Below are 17,500 nucleotides of genomic sequence, written 5' to 3' on the forward strand. Positions count from 1 at the left end.
CTACTCTCTTCAACCATTTTGCTCTCATCTATGATCAGAATACATCTGATAATAATAAAATATAAACTAATACGTAAAGTATACATATACTATTAGTATGAAGTAGCTAAGAGCTCTGAGACTTAATGTAAATGAACGTTTTGAGTCTGGCAAAATCCACCATTCTTATTTCACCTATTAGTCCCCTGAGAGGCAAGTCTGACATCCCTGCCCTAGGTACTATGCCCTCTGTCTCTATCGGATATTCCAGCACTGAAGAAATGGACAGATAAGAGGAGGGGGACAAAGAGGGGGGCAAAAAGACAAGAAAGAAGTAAACATAGATAAGTAAAGAGCAATGTGAGAAGTGATGATGATAAAAGTAAATGCCAGATAGATGGAGATAATTTTTGAATGTGGTTCATCAGCTGGTTCTGCCGAGCAATTTGCAGTTCTATAAACCTCTTCGTCCAATGGAGTTTCTTTCCCAAGGGAACTGCTAGAATTATGGGGGAAAGTGGTACTTGATATGTTATATACAAAAGTGGAAAATGGTTATATACAAATATAAATGGAGTGGTAATGCTTACTTGTAGCAAATATTACTGTTAAAAACATTTACATAATGTTCTATCTTAATCAAATGAAACTGAGCCTTTTCCCAATGTATTCTTCCTGCCAAATAAAACTACAAAATCTTTCCCAGTTCACCAAATCCATACATCTTGCAGAAAAAGAAATCAAGACATGTAGCTATACAGTACATAGGAGTACTAAAGATATTGTTTAATATCTCTATTTAATATGGTTGGTCATTAATTTGAACAAAATGCCAACCATTAATTGGTTAGCATTCATATAAGTCAGCAAATGCTAGAAACCATGAATAATTTAAACGTCGATTCTAACAACTCCTTATTTAAGTTTTAAGTGAAGGTAGTTTAATTATTTAGCAACAATTTATATCATTACACAAAAGATGTTGCAACTTTAGAGTAGATTATGTGTTGAGATAACAAGCACTGAGTCACACATCACACCAAAACATCAATACAAATTGAACCTTTTCCTAAACTCAGGTTGGGGATTTTATTGTTTTAACCAGTATTAGATATTCGTTTTTATATCTTTATATTAGACATTCGTTTTTATATCTTTATATTAGATATTCGTTTTTATAAACTTAAGAATTGTCTCTCCTGGCTTACACAAATAAATGGCAGCAGTCATTTTGCCGCATAAATATGGAATATACAAACTTGATCTTTTAGTTACTTTCTTTACCTTTTAGCTCTTATTCTCTAAAGAACCAATTAACAAAATCCTCCAGCAAGTAAATAAAAGAACACTTCACGTCTAAGTTGTATATTTCATTACAGAGCCTGCCTCCCCATGTGTACACAAAACATGGTGAGGCTTCTTTTTTACACTTGATAATAAATACTTCAGCCCTCAATAATAGAAAACAGGAAGGCCATTCATCACAAGAAAACCCTCCCACTGTAACCGCTTATGAAACTAAATTCCTACCTCGGGAGCTTCATCCCGTCTTTGATGGGTATAAGGTGACACCGGTCAGTACTTTTCTTTAAAAAATCTTTTTACATGTATAGAGAGAGTGAGAGAGAGAATGAGAGAGAGAGAGAGTAAAGGAAATCTTTATACATGTTTCCTCAAAAAAGGCAATAACTTAAAAAAAGGGAATTTTTTTTGTTTTGTTTTAGCACTTCATGCAAATTGATACAAAATTATATATCTTTCTTTAAAAAATGTACATCCTTATTTTGGAATAATAACAAACTCTTCCTTCACAGACAAACCTAAGCGTCTGGCTTCTCCCACATACCTACCAAGGCCTTTTGAAAAGTACAGTTGGTATTTTTTTTTCCCAATCGCTTCTATCAGTCCTATAGAACATCAATTGCATTTTTTCTTGTCTCCAATAACAATACTTCTACTTCTGAAGTGTGTTAATTTCTCGAATGCAAGGGAGTAATATTTTACTTTCGTGTTTGCGTGGGTTTCTGAATAGCAACTTCTATAATCTTTAGCACTTTTTCCTGATGTGCATGATGTAATGCAGCTCGTGTCGTTCTACTAGAGATTGTGAGCATATCAAAATGAAAAGTACAGAAAAATTCATTAGGGGATCTAAAATCAACAAGACGTATTAGACAAAGTTCTTACAAAGTCAAGGGTAGGAATGCATCGATTTGTGTATCATACAGTACGTATGAGTAAAGTCAGTAGTATGTGGAATCATGCCGTAGTTGAGATCGAATCACACGATACAATTTGTTTTGAACAGTACATGTGTCAGCATAATTCAGAGAAGTGATATTAGTGAGCAGTTCTACTGTGGACGACACAAATGCATTTACATGCTAGTATTATTTCTGAAATAAAAATCCTGAGGTTTTCTTCACCACATCTATGGTTTTACAGGTGTTCATTCTTTTGTTCAGTAAATGTCAATACATCAGAGATGTTTCTGTTATGCAATGAAAATTGTGTACAATTTATCACATCTGAAAGGAAAAACTGGAGACTGCCCAAAACTTCAATGAAAGATCAATTGAATAAAACAAATTTTACCTACAGTATTAAATTATTTGTATTACATGCATCTGATACAAATTTATAAAGGATTTACATATACAAGACAATTTAATACTATGTATATATCTGTATACTGTAAACAAATCTAGGTTCCATACTGAGGGGAAGCAAAATGGATGAACATCTCCCACTTGTAAACAAAAATACCCACTGGCCTTCCAATTAAACATTCTAGGTACATATGGGATGTGCTATTGGTATGGCTGATGCATCTTTCATTGTGATGAAGTGTTTTGGTCAGTGTCATATTCCTATCTGGGAAAGCTGAACTGAACTTCCAAGAAGATTCATGCAATACAAATTAATCATATTTTCATTGGTAATAACTTATAAAGCCTCTTCAATTGGCATTCCTTAACAATTCGTTTTTGCTTTGCATATTCCTACAACAAACCAGCAGATTCCCACATATAATATTTCACTGAACATTTATAGTATGAAAAGAAAGGCTCCTGCCAGAACCACAGTGGTTGAGCCTTAGGTACATGTTTGGTTGCAAGAGTGCGCTATCACAAATACACATACAGTTTATCACCTCATAGTGAGGCAATGCTTCAACAGCTCCTATGGAATGTATGGTACCAAGTACTCTATTTGTGCAACAGTTGTAACAAAGCTAACATGTGTTAATTTTAAATGGGTGATGAGAAAAAGATATTACTATGAAATTTGAAAAAGTGGAAAAAAAGTTCTGAATAGTGCAAATTAGATAGGACTTCCTATATTAAGAAAAAAGATAAATAAATAAATAAAAAACTGAATTGAGCTTGTAGCCACAGTGTTTCTGGCAAAGTACTAAATGTATTATATTATTTGATTGTTTCAAACTTTGGATGTCAGATATGTGATTTTGTTCACAAATGACATGGAGGTATATCTCATCTTTGGCCAATGGTAGAAAACGAACAACCTCAAGAGACCCTTTGCTTTGGTAAGGCGTCCCAATCTAACCCAAACACCAGTTGTTTCCTTAAGCCTCATTTGGCCCCCTTTTTTTGTTTTTCTTTAAGCTGAAACTATCCCTTTTTTTTAATTTGGGTTAAATCTGAATAGCAAATTTAGATATCTTGACAAACTAAAACTAACGTCTTTTTCTGTTGTTTTTTTCCTTTCTTACAACTCCAAGCCAAATGGGGTCACCAAGCACTGGGTCAGCGTGAGCCCTTATCTCAGCCATGTAAGCAATAGCAGACAACAACTGCCCGTAGTGTATACTATACTCTTTTTTCAAGGTGATGAAGAAGAAAGAGGGAAAAATAATGGGAGATGGAGAAACCAAGCAAAAAAGTTGGCTCTGTGAATGTGTTGTCCGTCATATGTGAATGAACACAACTACTGTGATACCACAATCTCACTCTTCATCAGTTTACAAGGGAGGGAATTAAATATCAATGTTGTGTAAGGGAAAATATGCATATCTATATAAAAAAAAAGAAGAAAAATGTAAGACACGATGAAATCATCAACATAAAATATTATATTCTGAGATCTCTGGGAGGTTACTACATAAGAGGAAATGTTCTAAGGTTCAACACTGGGAACCCCATCATTTATATAAAAAGAAAAGAAGGAAAAGAGGGGGGCCTATTAAAAAAAAAAAAGAATAAGAAAAAAAAAGTGCATTCTTTTTTCTTTTCTTTTCTTTTTGTTGGAAATGTATGAGACACTTATAACGGCATGCATACTCTCGACTCTCATACTAAGTTTGAGAAATAAAAATAACCCTCATAAAGACACGAATGCACTCCCTTCATCACTAATAAAATCAGGTCACTGGTAGAAACAAAAATTTCCAGAGGAGTCTGCATGCCTTTACCCCACGCACAAAAAAATGACCTCTTATCATGTGGATGTAAAGACCTGCCAAGTCCTGCACATACAAAGTAAAACATTTCACTTTTAAAAAATAATAAAAACGGGGAAAAAAATATATATGATGCACTCACATAAAAACATGCATTCCATCAGCCACCACTGCCAGACAGAGAAAGAGTGGATACTGACTTCAATACAGAAACTTCAATACAGTTTGGCAAAAAAATAGTCATCTATCATACAATTGTCAGGATTCTCAAATTTTTTGTTGTAATTTTTTTGTTTTTGTTGTTTAACTGTAAAAGACACTACACTTCTGCTACACACTAGAATAACACTACAAGCTACACCTCTCTCCCGTCCTGTGTCCTTGATGCATGCTGCCCGGGGTCTCCTGCCATGCCAGCTGTGGTAGAGGGGGGTAGGGGGACAGGGGGTAAGGGGGACTGGGGCAAGGTGGTAGTAGGGTCAGGGTGGGGAGGGGGGAGAGGGGGGCAATGTGGAGCCCAGCGGGAGGCTTCTCAAGGTGCTCTGACATCTTTGGTTTTTATAATTATTATAATAATTATTATTATCATCATTATCATTATTATTATTGTTATCATTATTATTTTTTTCCGGTTGGCCAGTAAGAGTTGAATGGTAGAGAGGGGAAAAAAAAAAAAAAAAATATATGAATGGTGTGGAGGTTGTTGCAGAATATTGCACTACCTACCCTAAGCTACCATCGGATGCATGGGAGAAAAATGCAAATTGTACTCTTGGCGCCGCAGACATAACAAAAAAAAAGAATCCAGGAGGAAGAGGAAGAGAGAGTGACTATCCTGCCGCCAGCCGAGACCTAATGGGAGGAGCAAAGGGGTATTCTGGCTGGCTGGCTGGCTGGTGTCTTCTCCCCTGTGTGAGGCTTTCATTTCTATAATTCTTACGTTTTCCTGAATATTGTGTCATTGTTCGTACTCTCAAAGAAAAAAAGAAAGAAAATTTTAAAGGCTTCCATTTGTTTTGTTTTCTACCACAGTTATGCTGTGATTTATATTAACAAAATTAAAAAATAATAAACTGAAAAATTATAATTCATCACATTCTCATGACAACAAAAATAAAATGGATAAAAAGAAGAAGAAAAAAAAATCAACACAAAGATGATTAAAAATACAGACACAAGGAATTCATATCGAACTCGTTTTGTAAATTAAAAACCAAACGCATCGAACTCCAACTCCTTCTGTTCCTGCTTTTTTCTCTCCTCTTCTGCCTCTTCTTGTTCTGAGCGGTCCAGCTTCTCCATGTACTTGACCACACGCTGGGTGGGCTTCAGGCTTCTTAGGAGGCTTGTCTGCGAGGGAGAGAGACGAGGAAAAGATACTGTTACTTTGCCTTTCGTTCGGTATTAGGGGAGCTGCATTATGTATGGTTATGCTGCTAGGTCTTCCTTAGGCTTTATAAGAGTGATCAAGGATTTTCAAAGTGCAAAACAAATGGACGGGGAGACTACATCATGCCAGATCAACTACAAAAATGTAAACTGATACATCTTGTCAGTTCCACAGCTTTCCTTATTCATTAATCAGTCTGTAAACAGCTAAAACAAAAACCCATACTGATGGATTATCTAGCATGGACTAACAAAAGTAAGACAAGAAAAGTAAGAACAAATTACAAGTAAAGAAACATAAATGGCTTAGAATAAAAGAAGGCATATTTAACTTAAATGAGTTTTGTGTGCAGAAGACATCACTGAAAAATGAAATCTCATCACATCTGTGTGTGATCTGATCTTCTATGTACCCATTCAAGTCAATAAGAGATCAAGTGTTGTTGCTGTTATGCAATCTTACCGTGGCAGTGAGGTCCATGAAATGAAGGAACTTCTTCAGTACCACAACCATCAGGTTAAAGTTGGCGTCGGGCAACATGCTGCGGATCTCAGCCTCACATTCCTGCAAGAAAATGAGAGGAATGAAACCTTATCACTTAAAAAAGAAAACTCTATGCTTACAAAATACCTATCATTAATCTGTTGTGGATAACAACGTACATGACAGTCAACTCTTGGTCCTGATGACAGGTGTCATGATATACACCATGATTCTCATCATGGTGTATTTGATGCTAGGGAAGGGTGGAGGGTTGAGTTTCTTTATTACACTTAGAGTAATAATTATATTTAATGAGAGATAATACTAATTACGATCATAATTATTATAATATTAATGATATTTCCTAAAATAGGTTTCGTTTAGAAACACAAACATAGATGGTACCACTCTCTCTTGGCACCAGCAGAAAGGAAAGCCTTGAAAGACACCCATCCATGGTCTCTAAAAAGCACTAGCCTCAGAGAGCAGCAATACACAGAAAGATGCCGACCTCCGGCTCTATAGTACCAGCAGTGCAGGATGTACTGGTAAAAGGACAAGAGGAAGGTGAACCAGACCATGTGCAGCAGTTCTCAAGTGCCCCTGCACCAATGCTACTGCTTTGTGCTGTGGCACTTCATGCTGTATGCACAGGTCTCCTTCCTCTTCCTCATCTCTTCAATTCATATTTATTGTTAATCTGTTGATTATTATTTATGAATTTGTTTACAAAAGTGAGCAAACAGAAATAGAAATAAAGATGCTCTTTGTCCTCCTTTCACTGAAATGTTTTTATAACACTGAGTGTGAAGAACATAATGAGTTAACATAGACTCAATACTACTATTTTAGCCTATGACAAAACTGAGAAAGTCTGTAAGACAAAAAAAAAAGACTAATGCAAAAAAGACTGGTACTATAACAAGTAAATGAAAGAGCACAAAGCTGTAACATGGTAACCTTCTGAAATAAAAAGATAAGGAATGCCACTCAGGTGCTATTAGTGCCTATCCTGGCACCAAAGCAGGCATATATAATCACCTCTCCAACAGGTTAACAATGATTCCTGAAATACATTTCCACATCCATTTCTGCACTTTAACAAGAAATTTATAAAACAAACCTATCTCACCCACAGTTTCATGCCTTTGCACACAATGCATTCATCTGCATACAAAATAACAATTAAACACATTTAATTTCCACTTCAGATAAATACATTGAACTTCTACTTTCACTCACTACTCACCTCATCCTCCATGATGCAGTAGCCTGTAAGCAGTGCAGTGTATGCAGCTACTAGTGTGTCCTCCATGTGATGGCCTGCTTTCTGTAGCACTGAAAATAGAAAAGATAAATAAACAAATAAATTTCTACATTAAATTCCTCTTTCTTCTCTAAAAGAAAATGACAGTGTTACAAGAATGAGGAAAAGGTTAGGAAGGAGACTAAAAACAAATGAATAAATAAACAAATACATACACACACAGACGTGTGTGTGTGTGTGTGTGTGTGTGTGTGTGTGTGTGCGTGTGTGTGTGTGTGTGTGTGTGCGTGTGCGTGTGTATATGTGTGTGCGTGTGGGTGTGCACGCGTGTTCGTGTGTGTGTGTGTCTGTGTGTGTGTGTGTGTGTGTATATGTATATATGTATATATGTATATATGTATATATGTATATATGTATATATGTATATATGTATATATGCATATATTTATATATGTATATATGTATATATGTATATGTATATATGTATATGTATATGTATATGTATATATGTATATGTATATGTTTATATGTATATGTGTATAGGTATATGTATATGTATATATATGTTTATATATGTATATATGTATATATATATTATATGTATATCTGTATATATACATATAATTATATATATATGTATATATATGTATATATATTGTATATGTTATGTATATGTATATGTATGTATATATATATATATATATATATATATATATATATATATATATATATATATATATATATATATATATGCATGGATGTAAACATGTATGTATATATAAACTCATCAAGATTACTGTACATACACATTCATCCTGGGAAGGAACAGTAACAATAACTGAGAACTAACAAATGAGATAAGTTTCCTACGCCACAATAAATGACCGCTAGCAAACAGCCCTCGACTTACACTTGGCCACAGTCTCTTCCAGCTCATCATCCTTTCTGTCATCCTCCTTCTGCGCTTTCTCTGTCAAATCATTGTCAATGAGGTCATCTGTGTGGGCCTCCTGCTGCCGGGCACTTTCCTCACAGCGGTAGAACAGTTCTACAAGAGCCTGCATGGCCCCCTTCCTCTCTCCTTTGCCTGTGGGAGCAAAAGTTTTGCATTATACATATAAAGCAAAAGAAAACTTGTGTATTTACAATTCTTTATTTCTTTCAACTTTCTTATAAGAGAAATTGTCATAATCATATCATGATTTATACAAGATTTAGCTATATGAAAAAAATCCTCCAGGGAAGTGACAAAACTAAGGAAATACTGAGCCACACTTTCAAAAGGGAGAATATCTTAGCACTTCTATTTCAATCCATGTCTAAAGTAAAGTAAAGTAAATTTTTTTTTTTTTTTTTAATAATGAAAAAGGAAGTGACAATTTACATCACTCACAAAAATCCAAAAGGACTTACCGCCAAAGCAATCATTGTCATCGTCGTCCAGGAACTCTGGCGCCTTGCTTCTCATGAGCAGGTTGCGGTTTGATTTACTATGCTCAACCAGGTTCAGTAGAAGGCAACAGGCCTAGAGAGAAGACAAAAAAGCAAATAAAGATCAATCAAAATGAAACACAACTTGCAAAGATTATGTTGTTACATATATAATGCTTCCTAGCAGTATGCCATTTTTTCTGCTCCTTTTCTCTTCTGGTATGAGGACCTTATCAAGAAGTCGGGGGAACTCACCAGGATCAGGATTTCGAATCTGGTGTCGTGTGCCAAGTATCGCGGCATGATCAGGAGGCAGTAGAGTGTAATATCATACACCTCCTGCTCATTGCCCAGAAGGCGGCTGCCCATGGCTGGAGATGCGTAAAAAAAAAAAAAAAAATTAACTCAATATTCTACTACTAGACTGTATCAACTCAAATATGTTCCATGATAGCATTAAAAAATAAAAACATGAAATTAAATAAAAATACAGAATAGTTATAAAAAAAATATTTATTATAAAATAATAACCAGATTCATACTGGAATGCTGTCTGAGACGTATACTACCGGACATTCCATGCTCATGGAGTGCCGGCCCTGTTGTCTCAATGTTGACTTCTCCCATACAAGGATTAACTAACAACCAATATTAACTTGAGGTTGCTAACATGTATGTGAATGGATGCCTTGTATGGATACACCACCTACTGTATTAAACTTGTATATATATACTTAAAATGCCTATTTGTCAACCCGTTAATGACGGGGCTGTTTTGGCTCTAAATAGTCAAAACACCGGGATATTTCAAACACGCAAGCATATCGCCCTGGCCTATTCACCAGCTCTGGCTGTGTCCAGCCACTATATGCCCAATCACTCAGCGCACCAGCCAGGAGGATAGCCATGACAAAATATCTCGACCTCGGTAGCTGACACTGCCATCACTTGACATGATATCTTGTCACCCATCAGGGGTTAATAACTTGTTAATAATAATTAAATTTTGTCTATTATCCACTGTTCACATGCATGCTTCTCTGAGTTTTTCATTGGGTCTCAGAATATAATTTAAGGATGTTCACTGACCTCTTAACCTTCCACTAATGTATTTCTGTAGTGCTAACATAGCTCATCAAAAATACTGCAATATCTCTCTCTAAACAATGACCAATACACATTAAACAATGCATACATAAAAATTAAATGGTATTTCATTCACATATTCTTTTAAAGTTTGTAAAACAAACCTCATTATTCTTATTAAAAAATAACTAACTAACTAACTAAATAAATAAATAAATAAACAAATAAATAAATATATATAATATATATAATACTGACCTTCCTTTCCACTGTTGTGTGTAAGGTTTATGAGGACCTTGATGGTGGTGAGCATGGTCTGGACCAGCAGCTGGCCAGTGGACATCCCACCTACCATGGTTTTTTGGTTCTCTGTATCACTGACGGGGTACAGGGGCACCTCGACATGACACAGCCGGTACAGGTACATGAGTTTCTCTGGGAATATGCCATCTTGGTACGTCAGGAGGTACTCTTGATTGGCTGTGTTTTGGTGTGTTACCTATAGTGGGGAAAACAAAAACAGCTCATGATCTTGCACAGCAGAAAATATCTGGATATTAAAAAGTAAATGGAAGCCAGTCAACCCAGATAAAAGAAAAGGGTAGTATTACTAGCAGAGCTCAGGGGTGGCACTCACATTTTCTATGACTTTGAGGCAACGGTCAACCTTGGACAGCTTCTCCAAGAGTGGATGCGTCCAGGTCTCAAGGTCGGGGGTGAACATCTGTGTGCAGTGGGTGATGGTGCGAATCAAGTGCTCGACTCCACCCAGTTCCCGCAGCTCCTCCTTGAACCACTCTCCTGCTCGCTTCGAGGTCAAACTCAGCAACGTCTCCATGGCAAGATGGCCAGCCTGGTTGTAAAAATATCACGCTTGAAGTATTGTACCACAAAGAATTTCCAAGAATGATCACAAGAATAAAAGAGAAATTACACAGAAATTAAAATCTAACTGTCAAAATTATCATATTGGTAATTGCATTGAAAACTGTACTGTTATCAACATTCAAAATACACTATCACAGTGTCAACAACAAGAGCTCTTTAACCCTTTCACAACGGGTGTCACATATATGTGACACAGCGAAAAGTGCGTAAAGCCGGGTGTCAATACGTATGTGACGCGGTATAGGCATCTTCTCACAGTCTAAGCGCACACACAGTCATGAAATATTATGGGTATAACAGCACTAGCTTCAGAGCTACAGGTTTCCAAAGTGAGCTAAACCCATGTTTTGTGACCGACTTATGGAAAAATGACATTTACGTTAGTTTGTGCTGCTCGGAGGGCAGAGGATACACTTTTCCCGTCCCTCTAATTTTTAGCCAATGCCGCTAGCATCGTATAACAACCGGCTTGACCACTAGTTCAGTCGCTACACGCACTGTTGCCATAAGGTTAATCTCCACATCCTAGTGGCAAACTCACAGTGATATTGTTAAGGTTGAGATGCTTTGCATGGCCTTTCTTTTGCATGTCACGGCACAGCTCACGGATCTTCTTTTTGTTGTGGTCCACTTCTGCCATGTCTATGAGCGTGTTGTCGGAGGCGTCTGCATCTGTATCGAGCAGATTCAGCATCAGCTCCAGCGAATCACGGTCCAGGTCCATGTTGAGGCGGTCCTGACTCAGCGTGAACATCACAGTTGCTGCACAGATGGCCAGTCTCTGTGTAACACAAAGTATATTGAAATAAAGAAAATTTCATAATATAATGATATACTTCTAAAACCTTAGAACAGCCAAAACACTGTGTAAATATCATCAGTACCAATACCTTTCTATAGCACTTAATTTTGAATTGTTTGTAGTGCTTGTCTCTATTGCCTATAAGTTGCAACCTTTAATGCATTGCAGTCAAAGGATAGACTACTGGCAAGAAGGCCTTCCTACTCAAAAATAACAATTCAGAAAAAGACTCAGAACTCACATGATCTGAATGGGCATCCGAGAGTGCACTGAAGAATTTGATGACAGTGCCATGAGCTCGTAAATGCATTCTGAAGGCCGGCACCATGCACTTCTGAGCCAGGTTGAGTGCAGCCAGGCACCGGGTGGAGACGGGCATGGAGGAACGCAAGGCATCGAGGAAGTATTCCACATCGTCATTGAATTCCTGGAACTCGCCAGACTCTTGCAACTGATGCGTTCTCTTCACATTCTTCACAACGGTGTAATACTGTGGGAGCAATAGCATAGTCAGTTACCCTCTTCTACTGAAGACAAAAGGTTATCCTCTGAATACAGGTAAACAGGTAAGAGATTAAGTATAACAGAGAAAGTGAAAATGAACTAAAAATATTAGGATTTGGTCTCCTCTAGTTTGTTCCAAGGACACTTTACCAAACTGGCTCAGACTGATTTTTCTTATAAAAATACTATATAAACAATATGTAAACATCATAGCAAAAACTACCCTCAATGAAATATGCAGAAATTCAAATAAAGTTCAATACAAATATTGATACAATGAGCCTCTTAGGACACCATGGTTATGATTCTATTGAAATACAGAAATCTGATTTCCTCATATGCTGAATAAAGTGTGTTATGCAATCATTTAGCTTGTCAGGACACCCCATTTCATTCAGGATGAAGAGCTTATGATAAAAAGCAAGCTATTTACTAATAGCTATTACAGGAATATAATCCTTTCATGAGAATCCAGACAGCAAGTATCAACATTTGTCAAACTGTTAGATTATCACTTCATCTCTTGTAACATTCTGTTGACAATTCTCTTTTTGGTTAATCTTGCCATGCCTTGGATGACACTTCTTACTCACGTGGCGGCCTCGTGTTAATACCATCATCTCCAATGCTAAATAATGCATTTGATTGCTTTTAAATAAATTCTACTCAGCTCAATATATGATCAGATCATCAATACTTGATTGCTTTCAATAAATCACTCTCTCTGCTAGGCATATGATTAGTTCAATAAGAAGTCAGGTAAGAAGGAGGAGGAGGAAAAGGAGGAGGAAGAAGAAAGCAGCTTTCAACCTATTACAGTCACCTCTTCTAAAATCAGAAAACCAAACTATTCCTTTGCAAACTTCTAATTTATTAGTTTTTGTTATAAATGAAAAAATAACGTTCTTGCATTTCCAATTCCCATTCAGACACTCCTGTATCCTTCCCTGGCTGCATGAATGGTTCAATTTAGGACTCTACAACCTTTATCACTGTCTCACATAGGCTGTTTACAAGATCAATGCATGAATTAAGCATACCCTTTTACCTCCTACTATTAACTAAATATTCATGGGAGGCAACACCCACATCTGGCACTGTACCAGGCATTTCTCCTTGAAACATAAAGAACCAATTTTTTTTTTTATGACGTCAGTTACCAAACAAATCAGTTTCATAAAATACATTTTTCTTTAGCTTCCTTTTCATCTTATCAACTCTGGTACTTCTTGACTTGCTTTTACTATTTATGAGAATGTTATTCAGAGACACAGACACACAAAACAAATTGTTATGAAACCCTTTAATACTAACATAAATCTTAAAATTACACAAATGTTTTTCTTAACTCATCCTTTCAGATGATATATAAAAAGTAAAATATGCACTAAGATCTCTCTTGTCTGTATATAAATAAGCCTTCATGGAGAGAGAGAGAGAGAGAGAGAGAGAGAGAGAGAGAGAGAGAGAGAGAGAGAGAGAGAGAGAGAGAGAGAGAGAGAGAGAGAGAGAGAGAGAGAGAGAGAGAGAGGAGAGAGAGAGAGAGAGAGAGAGAGAGAGAGAGAGAGAGGAGAGAGAGAGAGAGAGAGAGAGAGAGAGAGAGAGAGAGAGAGAGAGAGAGAGAGAGAGAGAGAGAGAGAGAAATGCCTCTAAATAAAAGACCCTCAGATATAAAATCACATAAGGAAAGTCATTCATTCATCTATCTATTTCTCTACTCATAAGTATCCTGCTATATCTTGTGATATGCACCTGGGTCTCAGTATCTTTTTCTTATCAATAATGAATACTTAAACAAATAACTTGCTTGTACCTATGCTCTATCAATTTTGCATTGCTGAGACTTGACTCTTCCAATAGTGATAGAGAATGCTTTGAGGAAAATAACAGCAGACTAGCCACAAGTGATACACATTGCTTACAGTACCTTGGATCTTTCTCTGAATGAGGACAGCATAATCAGTGTCTCTGAATGAGGACTGTACAAATAAAGGACAGAATATAAGAAATTCAGAACTGTCAATTAGTGAGCAAGAAGTAAAACCCCAAAAAATAATAATAATAATAATTAAAGCTTCTTACTTGTTTTGCATTCTTTGCACATTTGACACTGGTCACAGACTGGTTATCAAAGGAGTCGTCCATGTCAGCAGTTGATGAGGACCCAGGCCACGTCTGGACTCTCTTGAGGGTGGCTGGAGGGTCAAAGTCAAAGTCATCATAGGAGGATGCAGCTGAGGTCACACTCTGACTACTCTGTAGAGTTGGCTTCTCTTTAGCTGCATCATCCTTCTCCTCCTGGTCATGCCACTTGTGTCTGTACGTTGCTCTCTTCTTTGCATCGCGGTCAGCGTCACGGCTCTTGAAAATGCTGCGCTTCTTGACCAGTGGTGGCTGCTCTGGCTTCTTCACACCCTCCGGCTCGGACTTAGTGGAATTGCTTCTCTTGTAAGATGCACAGGAGGAATTGGCGGACGATTGCGTAGTCATTAATGAACCCTGAGATGAGAACAGCAAGTCCTCCATTTCCTGTGTGGCACCCATTGAAGGAGAGTCTTTCTGGACTGGTAACGCCCCAGCCCCACAATCAATATTGGTCCGGTCTTCAATATCATTTTCATCAAAATCTGTACTAAACAAATCAAAGTTATCACTTTCTCCTCCTCCGCCTGAAGACACAGTGGGACTGTCCACTCTCCCTGTGCCAGGTGGAGGGGTTTTCTGTGGTTCTGTGAAGTCACTTGATCCCACACTAAATATATCAAAATCATCCGCTAAGGAACCACTACAAACTTCACTCAGTGTATTGGGTTGAGTATCAATGTCTGACAAAGGGCCCATTTTGTTGCTGAGATATTTGTTCAGTTCTCGAGATTTTGAGACTTTGGAACCATAGGTTCTTTTGCTGCCTAACTGGGGAGTTTCACTGTTTGATTTGGTACCTGAAAAGCTATAGTCACTATCATCACCTAAAACTGGCAACCCAGTTCTCTGGTCCACCAGTCCCGAAAACTCAAAACTAGAATCGTAGGTTGAGTTAACTGTCCTGTCTGGTGAGGCAAGTCTTTCAGGAGAATGGTACACATTCTCTTGTGATATGACAGATGTTGAACTGACTTGGGATTCTTTGTACTCTGCCGGCGGGGAGCTGGAGGGCATAAGCTCCTCCGATGAATCTCGGTTCTCTTCACTCAAGTCTTTTGTGGATGGAGAACTGGCCACGCTCGTCGAGGCGCTGTTTGCACGGGAGTCGTCGCTGGGAAGCTCCACAGTGCTAGAATATGTTTCCTGAGAACAAGAGGCCACATTTCGACTTTTGAAAATCTTAAGCTTGATCCCACTACTAGATTTTTGGCCACTTGGAGCCTCTGCGAAGTTTGATTTGTTTCCACCACTTGTCACAAGCTTGTCAAAAGCACTTTGGTCTGACAAATCAACACTGTCTTTCACCGTCCCCTGACTCGAGTCCGGGGTCTCAAAGGAGGATAATGGCGGTATTTTCAGATTACTCAGCCCATCGTATCCTTTGGCTCGAGTCTTTTCTATAATACTGGGTTTTGCAGCAACTGGTTCACTCACCACGTCCACATTTCTACTTTTGAAAAATTTTCGCGGTTTACTGTATGTGGAGTTGGGAGGTTTCACCTGAAGTGATGCCCCATTGGCTGTGCTCCCACCATCAAAACTGAACGCATCATCACCAAGACTTGATGGGGGTGAGTCGTCTGGGTGAGACCGCTTATTGCTTTCGTCCTTACCTGTAAGGAATGCAGTTTTAGTATAAGTCATTTAAATTAGCTAGATCTCTTCATACCTTAAATCAGGCAAACCTTATAGGTGGGAAAGCATACTATTCAAAGTAGTATAGTATTACACTTTTAAACACTTTTAATAACAATAAATCTGATGTTTATATCAGACACACCAAAATAGGATCAAGGTTGCCCAAGAAAACATGTATTCATTTGTATTGCAGAAAGTAAGACGAAAGCAAGACTGATACCAAGCTTTCTAAAATGCTCAAAAATATTTAGAAAATCAACTAACATATTGAAGGGTGACTGATTTTTTTCTGCTTAAGCAACTGATTAAAAAAATAAATAAAGACTTCCAGACAACTAACCAAAGCCTCCATTGATACTTCTGATTGATGTGAATGACGTAATCCCCCACTTCCCCACATGTCCGGCAGTTTTGGTTGCCGAGGGCTTGGTACTGCTACCACCCGGCTCGGTCACTAGCTTGTCAAACTGGCTGATAGGGGGCTGAGCAGCTTTTTTACGGCTGTACGTTCGGCTATATCTGCCAGTCATCTTGATGAATGCACTGCAATGACAGAGAGAATGGGTATTAGTGATGTAAACTGGTTATTGACAAAAAAAAAAAATAAATAATAGAAACAAAATTATACATAGTGGTATCCTATTTTATAAGGGTATTAACACTTTCTTACAATAAGTATACCTTCTTCAGACTTGATCCCTGCCCTTATCATCACATCTTTCCTAAATGCAGAATATCTTATATCAACAAATCTCTAGGGCAAATCAACACTGGTTCAGGCAATATACATCTTTTATCCTTATTCGTTCACCATTCCAAAGGCTGCTGTGCATCACTGCAATTGTGATGCAATACTACAACATTTATTCTATTTGCATTGGTACATCATCAAATTTGTCCTTGAAAACTCTATAAGCAACACATTTTTTTTATTTCCAAACAGGAGGTATGAGTTAACTTTATACAGGCTTTATTACTCTTATTTTAACACTTGAAAAAGATGTAAATAAATATTATTGCACAAATGAAAAATCAACACCAATTTGATGCCCCCAATTTAGCACAAAAAAAAGAAAGAAAAAAAAACATTATATGACTCTTCAAAGCTTAAAACCATATCCATGAAAATAAAGAATACAGATCATACACTCATTAGAAACTAATCAATCTTATGACAGAAAAACAATTTGTATTCTCACAGATATCAGAGAATCTACCTGTTCAAGAGCATTGACATTTCAGCCAAACAGCAAGCAAAAATCTAGCTTAAGTAAATACTTAAAGTACTGTCACGGAAGAAAGAAGTTTTGTTTTTAATATCTACATAGTTTTTGACTGTTCATACCATAACCAATTGTAATAATTTGGTTAATAAAAATGCAAATTAATAAAAAAGTTAGGAATGCTGGCATGTTGCAACAAGTCAAGGAGGAGGAGGAAAATGGTACTAAGAGTGCAGAGAAG

General features: G+C 37.2%; 1 protein-coding gene across 4 annotated transcripts in view; it reads right to left on the reverse strand.

The window, feature by feature from the left end:
- Positions 1 to 1,328: 1,328 nt before the first annotated feature.
- wapl (cohesin release factor wings apart-like) overlaps positions 1,329 to 17,500 on the reverse strand; it is a 24,321-nt gene continuing 8,149 nt past the window's right edge. For all 4 annotated transcript variants that reach the window (XM_043032168.2, XM_043032167.2, XM_043032171.2 and 1 more), the window contains 12 exons: positions 16,377 to 16,579; positions 14,336 to 16,011; positions 11,991 to 12,239; positions 11,489 to 11,728; positions 10,697 to 10,912; positions 10,318 to 10,558; positions 9,229 to 9,344; positions 8,956 to 9,067; positions 8,453 to 8,629; positions 7,525 to 7,613; positions 6,255 to 6,356; positions 1,329 to 5,752 (listed from right to left, as the gene is read on the reverse strand). In XM_043032168.2, coding sequence (XP_042888102.1) covers positions 5,609 to 5,752; positions 6,255 to 6,356; positions 7,525 to 7,613; positions 8,453 to 8,629; positions 8,956 to 9,067; positions 9,229 to 9,344; positions 10,318 to 10,558; positions 10,697 to 10,912; positions 11,489 to 11,728; positions 11,991 to 12,239; positions 14,336 to 16,011; positions 16,377 to 16,566 — 3,552 coding nt within the window. In that variant the 5' untranslated portion in view covers positions 16,567 to 16,579 and the 3' untranslated portion in view covers positions 1,329 to 5,608. The remainder of the gene's footprint in view (positions 5,753 to 6,254; positions 6,357 to 7,524; positions 7,614 to 8,452; positions 8,630 to 8,955; positions 9,068 to 9,228; positions 9,345 to 10,317; positions 10,559 to 10,696; positions 10,913 to 11,488; positions 11,729 to 11,990; positions 12,240 to 14,335; positions 16,012 to 16,376; positions 16,580 to 17,500) is intronic.

Source organism: Penaeus japonicus, unplaced genomic scaffold (genome assembly GCF_977035675.1).
Source record: "Penaeus japonicus unplaced genomic scaffold, GWHDUDI00000001_assembly GWHDUDI00000031, whole genome shotgun sequence".
NCBI lineage: Eukaryota > Metazoa > Arthropoda > Malacostraca > Decapoda > Penaeidae > Penaeus > Penaeus japonicus.